Here is an 11,568-nt window from a genome sequence, read left to right as displayed (position 1 = left end):
AAGTAAGTCACTCTCAGCAGCAGAAATGTTCACAGGTGAGTCACTCTCATTTCTCTGAGGTTCCAAAACCTCCTCTCTGGTTTGACTGATCATGTCTGGTTGAGCAGGACTGGAGTTAGGCTCCATATTTCTCTGGTCAATCCATTCTGTACATGGTTCTTTCCCTTTAACAGGTTCAATCTCAAAATCATAGGGTCTGAAGAAGTAAGGCACATCATCTTCGGAGTCAGATGACATTCTCTCTTCTTCCACTGAGGTTACATCTTTACAATTTCTTCTAGTTCTACGAGTTCGGACAGGAACTGATTAAACTTGTTCATCTTCTTCAGGGGGAAGACTACAAGGCAGAAGTAGATCTCTATGCAGTGTTCGTATTGGTCCAGATTGGTTCTCAGGACACACTTTATAGACAGGGAGTTCACCAGCCTGGCTAACTACCACGTAGATGGTTTGCTCCCATTTGTCAGCGAGTTTGTGTTTCCCACGCAAGCGTAGGTTCCTCACTAACACACAGTCTCCTTCTCTCAACTGTGAGGCAGTCACATGTTTGTCGTATCTGGTCTTGTTCTGTCCTGCCATTTTCTTTGAATGTTCAGCTGCAATTTTGAAGCTTTCCTCAAGATTTGATTTCAGATTCTGTACGTACTGTGAATGTGATGTATGTTCTTTGTCTCTCAAGGGTAGTCCAAAAGCTAGGTCTACTGGCAGCCTTGGTTCATGGCCAAACATGAGTTCATATGGACTAAACCCAGTTATGTCGTTTTTTGTACAGTTGTACGCGTGTACAAGCGTTTTCACAAACTCTCGCCAGCGACTTTTGCTTTTGTTCTCCAGGGTACCCAGCATGCTCAAGAGTGTTCTATTGAATCTTTCTACTGGGTTTTCTCTGGGATGGTAAGGTGTTGTTCGAACTTTTTGAATTCCAGCAATTTCACATAGTTCTTTTATCAACCGGGACTCAAAGTCAGGGCCTTGGTCGCTGTGTAGACGTTCTGAATAGCCATAATGAGAGATCAAGTGTTCCCAAAGGCTTTTCGTCTTGGCGGTTTGATTGGGTGTAGGAATCGCTAAGGCATATTTGGTGAAGTGATCCGTTATCACTAATATGTCCTTAGTGTTACTCTGATCTGGCTCTACTGAGAGGAAATCCATGCAGACAAGCTGTAAGGGTCTGGAGGTGGTAATATTCACAAGTGGAGCTGCTTTCTCAGGTAAGGCTTTTCTTCTTACACACCGTCCACATGTCTTGACTTTGTGTTCGACATCTATAGCCATTTTGGGCCAATAGAATCGCCTCCTCACTAAATCTAGAGTGCGATCTATACCCATGTGACCGAAGTCATCATGTAAACTCTTCAGTACATCACTTTGAAGCTGTTCTGGCAAAACAAGCTGGTAAGTAATCTGACCTCCTGTTGTTCGCTTTCTGTAAAGAACTTCATCTTGTAGGACTAAGCGATCCAGTTCCCTAAGCAGAAAAGGTAACTTTGGAATGGCTTCTCTCACTGAACGAGATGTTTTCTCTCCAGTTTTCATCTGTCTAATGACTTCTCTTATACAGGGATCTGCCATTTGCAACTCCTCAAGGTCGAAATTAGACAGGTGGGAAATTACAGGTAATCCTCCACACTGATCTTCATTCACAAAACTGTCTGGTATGGCATCGGTATCCATTGTCAAAGAACCAACAAACGCAGCCTCTGCAGCAGGTGCAGACATCTGGATGAGGCGGCTTTCACAAATGGCTCGGACAACATCAGAGGTGACTTCATCATCGCACAGATGACTTTCACTGAACTTTTGTATACGCTCACGCTCTTTCTAGGATGTGAGGTCGTCATAAAGCTCTCCATGTGATCGTCTCGACAATCCGTCAGCATCGTTATTCTGTTTTCCTGCTCTATACATTAACTTGAAGTTATATGTGGATAGAGAGGCCAGTCACCTGTAACTGGTTGCGTCTAGTCTAGCAGTGGACAGCACGTATGTTAGAGGATTGCTGTCTGTAACTACTGTAAAAGAACTTCCATATAGATAATCATGGAATTTTGGAGCGGCTATCTTGTCTGGGTCCGTTTTGGCTCCCTTGTGAGATACTATGTGACCTAGATACTTCACAGAGGTCTGTGCAAAGACACATTTCTCTGGCGCTAGTTTCAGGCCATAATCCCTTAGCCTATTCAGGACTCTAAACAATCTTTCCTCATGTTCTTTTAGGTCTCTAGAGAAAATGATGATGTCATCTAGAAAGACAAGAACTTCCTTCAGATTCAGACCTGCCATGCATTTCTCCATGATGCGTTGAAAGGTGCTCGGCGCGTTTGTTACTCCCTGTGGCATTCGGTTGAATTCATAGAATCCAAACGGGCACACAAAGGCGGTCTTCGGCTTGTCAGCCTCTTCAACCTCTATCTGGTAATAACCAGATTTTAGGTCAAGAATGGAAAACCATTTCGATCCAGTCAAAGCCATGAAAGTGTCCTCAAGATTCGGAAGAGCATACGCGTCTTTCACTGTTCTCAGATTTAACTTGCGGTAGTCTACACACAATCTAATGTCTCCATTCTTTTTCCGTACCACGACAATTGGCGATGAGAAGGGAGATTCAGATTCTCTTATAACTCCGGTGTCTAGCAACTCCTGGAGATGCTTTCAAACACCTTCTCGATCTTCAGGGTGTATGGGTCGACATCGGTGTTTGAATGGGGTCTCATCAGTCAAGTTAATTCTGTGCTTTACTTTGTCAGTGCATCCAAAGTCCAAGCGGTGTTGGGAAAACACATCACACATTTTCTGCAATTTCTGTGTTAGTCTTTCCTTCCATTCAGGAGTAATGGGGGAATCACTGAAGTTGAATTCTGGACTTGCAGCCATGCTACTAACATCGCTGGAGGCTGTAAGGGGCGTTTCTTTGGGAAGCACAGACTGCACTGCATTCAATTGGGCTACTATGCATCTTGGGGGAATTGGAACATCATGATCTGCTGTATTGGTTATCACTACAGGTAAGTGAGAATGCTGTTTGTTTTCAATAGTGACCATGCATGTCTTTACAATCAGTCCTCCGGGCAAAGGAGATGTTGGATGTTCAAGAATAGCCCATTCGTCAGTGTGCAGTTCTTTGACTGTGACAGACGCACATAAGACCATACTCTGTCCAGCTGGAATTACTTTGGGGTCTTTGCCAGGTAGTCTTGCAAGACCAATGTTTCCCTCAGTAAACTGTTGCTGACGTATCTGCAAGATTTTCAATACATCTCTGTAGCCAAACTGCGGGCGAATATGCTGGACATTTCGTATTTTGGAATAGTCTTTGTATAGCACATCTAATGTGTTCATGCCAACTAAGATATTAGACTGTGAGGGAAGGTCTGGAACAATCAATGCTAAGGTTGGCACTTCCATGTCTACTCCTACAAAGTCTTTTGGGAATGTAATGGTGACTTCCACATATCCCAGATACGGGACAGCTTGACTATTAGCTCCCTCAACATTCAATAAATTGTTCAATGAATGGATGGGCTGCTTTAAGTATTGGTTGTAGTAGGATTCGGGAATAGTCGTGACCTGTGATCCTGTGTCTAATAAACAGGTGCATTTTCTTCCAGCTATTCTTATCTGGGTGGTACACTTTGTGCCAACCAACCCCTTGGGTACGTTTGTTGTGTGTGATCTGTATCTTGTTTTGTCATGTAGGATTAGATTTTGACATGTGAGACGTTCTTTCCTAAGTCCAGTCCCTGTTCGTCCCGCAACAGGAACTTCTTCTAGTTTAAAAAGTTGTGACCATCATGGGACTCCCATTCACACTGTCGTCTCTGTAATTGTCTTTTCTTGTCAGCCACTAATGCAGGATTAGGTTCACTACTGCAGGATTTTGCGATATGTCCATCTTCACCGCATTTAAAACAATACCATGGTCTAGGCTGGACAGCCTGTTGCTTGTTTGTAGCTTTAGATTTAGGTTCTGCTTCAGCTTTTGAGTTCTGATTATCTTTTTGTGGTTTGACACCACTGGTTGTCTTTGCTTTGGATGTCTGCTTTTTATCAGCCAAGGTGGCAAGCTGGCTCTGGAGTTCTGCAACTTGCTTTGTCAACTGAACAGTGACTGAGCTAAGCTGGGTAACCTCTTCTTGTTGGCAAGAGCATGATATCTGGGAATTTATTGTAGCATGTTGCTTGTTAGCACCTAGGTGCTGTTTCATTCGTGTGGCTTTAGAGTAATTTTTGTTCTCTTTAGTGCGTAACAATGTCAGCAGCTCTGTGAATGGTGGTGGGTCTTGTTTTTTCTGTTCTAATTGCAGTTCTGTAATAAGTGCGTCATCCCAGCATCCCCTGCAGAATTGTCTTAAGAGATGCTTATTCACATCAGCAGGTGGCACTCCGTCACGCTTCACAGTGAGAGTCAAAGCCACTTGAAGTCGCTGTAGGTAAACTGATGGCTTTTCACCAGTGTTCTGGAAAGTGCCCATGAATTTGGCGAATAACTCATCACCATCTTCCATGGTGGAGAAGGCTGAATCTAATAATTTGACATAATCTCCTGGTGGAGATCCTGTGCTAACTGATTTGATAATATCAGAAGCTGGTGGGTATACACGGTCACAGATTTTCCGCACTCTTTGAAGATCAGACACGGCTGGGTCTTGTAAGAGCAGTTCTACGCTGGCACGCCAGGTGTCATAGTCAACCTCATTAGACGGACGAGGTGTCCTACCAGAAAAGGTTCGCAGTCTGATTGGTAGATGGCCATGAGCCATTGAGTCATTGTTGCGTACAATGTGCTCTACTACTACTCTCTGAATGTCGGGAGGATTCAGGTCGCTGTTAGAGAGAGATGGGAGTTACTGAAGCTCTCCCTATTGGCATTGTGTGCACTGAACTGTTATGCACAACATTTTGAGGTGTCTGTGGTTCTACAGTGACAATGGCACCAGCGTTGGAAGAAGTTGTGATTGTGATGTTGTCAGGTGCAACTTCAGCTGTTTCAACAGTGACTGGCTCAAGGTTCTCTGTAGTGGTGATGGTTTCACTAATCTCTGTTAACATCTCTTTCAGGACTTCTTCATAGCCTTTTCCGCTACGCTTTGCTATTTCTCTTAGTTCATCCAGGTAAGTTTGAGTTATATCTTTTCCAGCTTGCTGCGTGTAGACACTGGCCAGAGCTACAACACTATATGACACGTTGGAGTCACTACGGGATTGCTGGGTTCGAGGTAAGAGGGGCTGAAGGTCTTGTACAGCACTCCTAGAATTATATTAAACTATTATGGATTTCCCTGACACTGAGCTAGTGTCTGCAAGTGGAATAAGCCTAGCAATTGAACCGTACTGCTTTAGAAAGTCAAATATTTCTTCATCTGTATCGGTTTCTGTTATGCCGCTGATTAGGACAGCATTAGGTGTTTTAACTCCCTTTTCCTGGATAACTTCCATTTTCGGTTCTAAGTTTTCACTGTATCAATTTTAGTCAAGTGAATCTATTTCTTTTAGTGCTTTTTAGTCTGTGTTTTATACTATACTCCTCCTGGCTGCTCGCTCGCCAAGCTGTAACACTTGTTTACATTAAATGTGCAACTGATTGTCACACAATAGACTAACTTCAAATCTGGGCCATCAGAAGATCTATGGTATTTTTCAGGAGTGTAAAACACAAGCACACACGGTTAAAGCAAGTTTAGAATTTTAGTTAAATGAAAATTATATACATAGGTACAAAAGCTCAGAAGATAATCATTCAATCAAAAACCTTTCTGTTTCAGTTAAATTTTCAATCAGTAGCATAAGTTCACTTTAACACTGTTTAATTCCTATTTACTTCCTATTTGTTTCTAGTTTCATTCCTATTTAAAGAAAACAATTTGTCTTTTTATTTCCTATTTTGTAGAAAAAATAATTGAATCTTACTGTAAGCTAAATTCTCTACTAAATTTTAGTTTTAAATTCAAGTTATTGGAATGATTTAAACCTCAGTTCAAACCCTCAAATCAAAATGCACATTCAAATCCAAATAGAACATGTGGAGCAATTCAACATTAGTAACAGAAATACAAGCAAGTTCACATTTACAAAGAAATATTTTTTTCAAGTAGCAGTCAATTCTCAGTTTGTTAGGTTCGGTTTTCTATCAAAGTCTTTTTCTGTCTTATCCAAGGAACTGAAAAGTCTTACTTATTGTAGAAATTGAGAAACTGGAAAAAAGAGAAAGTTAGTTAACGTTACGCTTCCAGTCGGGCTAATCCTCTGTGTGTAGTAGAATCCATCTTGTCGTTACGTTACATTTACACAATCAAACTGAGAAAGGCAAATCTTCAATAAAGTCTTTTCTGAAAACTGAAGTTGTGAAAACTGATGACGTTCAAAAAAAAATCTCAAAACAGATAATGCTGCTAGTCAATGACGATGCAGGCTATACTCTGGAGCTAGAACTCAAATGGACAAAAAAATAAAAGGCTGTAGCTTTAAACAGCACGTTTCGTTTCACACAAACGGTATCTGAAAGTATAATACTTCAAATCTTGACCTAAACTGACTTTAACCAAGTCGTTTAGTTGTATTTGGTTTCTTTTAATGTTCTCACACTCTATCGTTTCTCAGCGCTTCTTTTTCCCTCCGTCTTCGTTCTCTTTCTACGGAGCCCCGGATATCTCATGGGGGAAAAAAAATAATAAGTTGTGGCCACGAAATAGCAATTCGTTCCCACAAAATAATAAGTTGTGGCCACAAAATAGCAATTCGTTCCCACAAAGTACTAATTTGTGGCCACGAAATATTAATTCGTTCCCACGAAATAGGTAATTTGTGGCCACGAAATATTAATTCGTTCCCACGAAATAGTAATTTGTGGCCACGAAATAGGTAGGCCTATAGGCTGTGCACTGGACAGCTGGATGAGCAAATCAAGCGCAACTCCTCAAACAGGAACAGTCTCTGTCACACAATATACAGGGATAGTATGGTAGAGTGCTATTTTAGGCTGGGAATGAAATACAAAGACATTTTGAAAAGCCTGGCATTGGAGGGATTCATTATTAGCGAGAGGCATCTCCACAGACTATTAAGAGCCAGGTCCCTGCACCGGCGTAGGTACGACTTGAACGTGTCTCTCTCGTTTGCGTATTTTTATAAGGCGGCCGTGAACATTTCCATTAAAACATGCATCAGATAGCTGAAGGTGAATCTTCATCCCCCCCCCCCCCCCTCCTCACTCTCACTTTTTCCCCATCCTCATCTCATCTACCCACACACCCATCACTGTTCCATTTCTTTGTTATTATTTGCATACGCCGCACGCTGATGAAATCATATATCGGGCACTTCTATCTTTTGTAAAACGTCGCGTCGCAGAGGTGCGCTGACCCGAGGACCTGTGCCGAGATAGATGGACGGTCAGGAGCAACGCCGAGGCTGATGGAGAACCGGGACAAATGAAACACTTTTTAATGAAACGTAATTTACAAAGACATTGTAAAACACTGAAAGTTAATATTTTGTCACTAGCAACCTACATCTGTCCTCTGTCAAATACAGTTGCATTTACAGCTCTGAACAAAACCGTTCAAGAGTTATTTAAGGAGAAGTCGAATGTGCGTTATGTTTCATTCGTCCCTCCTGGCTGGGACAAATGAAACAGCATGGGGGAAGAATGAAACATACAGCTTAAATTATGTAAACTTCCCACAACTTCAATATTTGACAACATACCATGAATGGTACTTCAAGTATGTGTTATTTTAGATAGATTGCTGCTGGGCTATGTCTTGGTTCATGTCTGTTAAAGGAGAATTCCGGTGTGATATTGACCTAAAGTGTATCGAAACATGATACCGAGTGTGAACGTATGTCTCATAGCCCATCTCGGCTTGTCCTCTGCACTCCAAAATCTGGCGCTAGTTAGCCGATGCTACCAACATCTTTTTCAATAGTGGTGCTTCGGCATCGGGCTAGCCATGCAAATAAATCACTGTTTTACACCCATTTACGAGGCTCAATGTATCTCCACACTTCATTGGTAGACTTCCGAGGGCCCTGACATTTAAAACGAGACATTGAGAACTTTGAAAAAGCACTGGTAGTTTACTTACAAGACGATTTATACAGACAGTATCTTCACGAAGTTTAGCGTTTGCAGCCATCTTGAATTTAGTCACGATAAGTCGAGCAAGGAGTAAGAATGAACAGCTATGATAAGGGATCAGATTCCAAAAATAATTCAGTGGAAATGCATGGATTCCAGTTGCTGCTACTGGAAGAAACTGGAATCCATGCATTTCCACTGAATTATTTTTGGAATCTGATCCCTTATCATACCTGTTCATTCTTACTCGTTGCTCGACTTATCGTGACTAAATTCAAGATGGCTGCAAACGTTAAACTTGAACGTGAAGATACTGTCTGTATAAATCGTCTTGTAAGTAAACTACCAGTGCTTTTTCAAAGTTCTCAATGTCTCGTTTTAAATGTCAGGGCCCTAGGAAGTCTACCAATGAAGTGTGGAGATACATTGAGCCTCGTAAATGGGTGTAAAACAGTGATTTATTTGCATGGCTAGCCCGATGCCGAAGCACCACTACTGAAAAAGTTGTTGGTAGCATCGGCTAACTAGCGCCAGATTTTGGAGTGCAGGGGACAAGTCGAGATGGGCTATGAGACATACGTTCACACTCGGTATCATGTTTCAATACACTTTAGGTCAGTATCACACCGGAATTCTCCTTTAACAACTCATTGCCGTCATGGTGATGCGCGTATTTCGTGGTTATGGAAATAGCATGCACTATGCCATTAATATATCTAGAATAATGCATGTTTCGAATTATATAATGTTTCTATAGTACAAAATGTTATTTCACTCTGTTTGTATGTGGTTAAAGCCACCACACATCCAAATAAGTGCCCTTCATGACCCACAGGCTGTCAGTCTCCAAAGGTTAACATAGCAAAACTCGACCCCCTACCTGATGGCCCCAAATATATTTGCATCTTTCTAAAACTGCTTTTCCATGTCTCACCTGAATAAAATATATGTAGTGGGTAGGGTGGTTGAGACAGGAAGCGCAGCTTGAAGACCGTCCCACTGACGCTGATTATCTGGATCAGGTGGTACCAGTAGCGCTTCCTTTTAAATGTGGAGTGAGATGCGGACAGGAGAACAATAATGCGGTGTGCGTTGAAGAGTGAGCTTTGTGGAATAAGCTGTGCAAACAGGAAAACGTGAGTCTTTTCAGAAGGTTACGTCTTGGTCTCTAACACTAAACTTGTTTCCATCGAGTAGCACTTAACACGGTTCATTGTTTGTTTGTAGCTCGGCCTGGTGTCTGTGCGTATGGTGACCAGTAAATGGTACACGCAGTTTCAAGTCTACTTTGCTCGCATAATAGCGAGTAGTGAATCCACACTGGTTTGCAGCAACGTAAGTTTACTTGCTCCCCTTTTCCTTCAGACGTAACAAGTAGTATTTTTAGCTCTGACCGTTTCCTGTCTTGATATTGTCTATGGGCAGAAGCAACGCTGATGCTGGTGAGAGTGTGCACAGCTATTAGTCATCCACACTGGTATAACTTTATTGGCCCGTCTAATTCATCTTGGCTGGTCTTAAAAACGTAAGTTCATTCAACTCCTTTTACGTAGCTAGTCTTTCAATCGGAGATTTAGTCCTGATTTAATTGTTACTACATTTAGTAATAGGAAGTAGTGCCGCAGTTCAAAAAGCGTAACTAGCTGACTGCAGCCATTTGAATAAGATATTGGCCTTCGTACAATTGACTTTGGCGTTTATGCTACGATGCTACCAAACGTAGCATTACAAACCATTTATGCTTTTTATTACAGGAGGATTGCCTTCGTCTGTCCAAGCCACTGTTTTTCCTGGAATTAACTACTTCGTTTTATTTTAATTAATGTATGTATGTGCCTCGGGAACCTACCACATCTGTTGAATGTTTACTGGGAACTTAGGTGGGCCTAGGGGGAAGCCTGCTGGTGGTAACCTGCTATCTTAAATGTTTTGTTTGTTTCTTTGTCTGCCAGTCATTGTAATACGTGTTCGGCCTGGGAATGGTGCAATAGTTCTTATGGGGACAGTGCTTCGTTTGCAGTGCTCACTAGTGTGAAGTGTGAAACGCCGTGTCTGTGTGTACGGCCCATTTTGGTGTGAAGTGCCTCTTGCAGATTGGAGTGCTTTTAGATTGTGTATGTGAAGTATTTATTAATGTATTTGACTTTATACACTGTAACTCATCTGGAAGACCTATTCAATCGTTGTTATTTATTGTAGAATTTCATCCACTGTTGCCTATGTGGAACATTTGCTTGTCCTAATTGCCGATCAGTGTATTTATAGTGTCTGTCTAGTGTCTAATAAATGTATATTTTTTGATTACATCAGTTCCATTCCTCTTCCTTCATTGGACATAACCTGCCTAGATAGTTTGAGGGAGAGCTCTGTTTGGTGGCCTAGCTTAGCTATACAAATTGTGAGCTTGAGCACCCCCTGGGGGTCACATATAGTATAAACACAGATACGTGTGCATTGACTTAGAATAAATGGGGTTTACTGCCTGGTCGGGACAAATAGGTTTCAATCGTCTCCCCATAGACATTTAGCATTATAGGCTGTTTTGCATCCATTACAAACAAACATGCAATGTGAACGTCTGGGATTGGGGAGAGCACTAAATACTCTACTGAATAAGCATGAAGTCAAACCTTTAAATGAAAAACACTCTTTAATAATCAAAAAAAAATAAACCGCTAATGAAGTAAACTTGTGACCATCAGAAATCGTTTATCGCCTGTAACTCCGTGATAACAGGACGTAACAGGATGGCATTTGGATGCTCTATGTTTTGTCCAAATGATGTCTGTCTATCACCGTTGCACTCGGAGAAAACCAGAATGTTTAATTCGTCCCCTGTTTCAATCGTCCCGGTTGTACCCTACTGCAAACCAGAGAATTGAGAGCTGGTGGGGAGTGATGAGAAAAGACACGACAGGCTTCTACTGGCGCTTGATTTGCTCACCCAGCTGTCCAGTGCACGTTAGACTATACATATTTCGTGGCCACAAATTACCTATTTCGTGGGAACGAATTACTATTTCGTGGGAACGAATTAATATTTCGTGGCCACAAATTAGTACTTTGTGGGAACGAATTGCTATTTTGTGGCCACAACTTATTATTTTTTTCCCCCATGACATATCCGGGGCTCCGTATCTTTCTTTTCTGGACTGACGAATTCTTAGTTAAGTTTCGATTCCCTGTTTTCTCTCACTACATCCTGTAGAGGGAGCTCTAACATTTTCTTACTCATTAAAGCTATAGAGTTCATTTTTATTCACTTAATCAAATATCTGCAATGCATATTTTCTGTTGTCATTTCTTTCTTAGTCAATAAAATATAAATCAATAAACTAAACAATGTTTTGACGTTTATTATTATTTATCTTATTTTGGGTTCTTATAGGTTAGTTTGTAAACCTGGGTTACACAACACTTACCCTAATGTTGCTCAAATGACTGAATAAAACAACATTTATCCTGCAGAGGAGTTGCTTATATCTCGTGAC

At 41.5% G+C, this 11,568-nt stretch overlaps 1 protein-coding gene and 1 long non-coding RNA gene across 2 annotated transcripts; one reads left to right on the top strand and one right to left on the bottom strand.

Moving 5' to 3' along the window:
• Positions 1 to 3,767: 3,767 nt before the first annotated feature.
• On the bottom strand, positions 3,768 to 5,436 carry LOC121688929 (paraneoplastic antigen Ma3 homolog). The gene is made up of 3 exons (XM_042068841.1): positions 5,333 to 5,436; positions 4,921 to 5,248; positions 3,768 to 4,799 (listed from the first exon to the last, which is right to left on the bottom strand). The coding sequence occupies exons 1-3, from the start codon at positions 5,434 to 5,436 to the stop codon at positions 3,768 to 3,770; spliced, it is 1,464 nt and encodes a 487-aa protein (XP_041924775.1).
• A 3,688-nt stretch (positions 5,437 to 9,124) lies between these two features.
• On the top strand, positions 9,125 to 9,567 carry LOC121688096. The gene is made up of 3 exons (XR_006024497.1): positions 9,125 to 9,213; positions 9,305 to 9,412; positions 9,503 to 9,567. It is a non-coding gene; the product is annotated as an uncharacterized LOC121688096 (long non-coding RNA).
• The last annotated feature ends 2,001 nt before the right edge of the window (positions 9,568 to 11,568 follow it).

This window comes from Alosa sapidissima, chromosome 17 (assembly GCF_018492685.1).
Source record: "Alosa sapidissima isolate fAloSap1 chromosome 17, fAloSap1.pri, whole genome shotgun sequence".
Taxonomy (NCBI): Eukaryota; Metazoa; Chordata; class Actinopteri; order Clupeiformes; family Clupeidae; genus Alosa; species Alosa sapidissima.
Note: the sequence above shows the minus strand (reverse complement) of the source record. Positions and strands in the feature narration are given on the sequence as shown.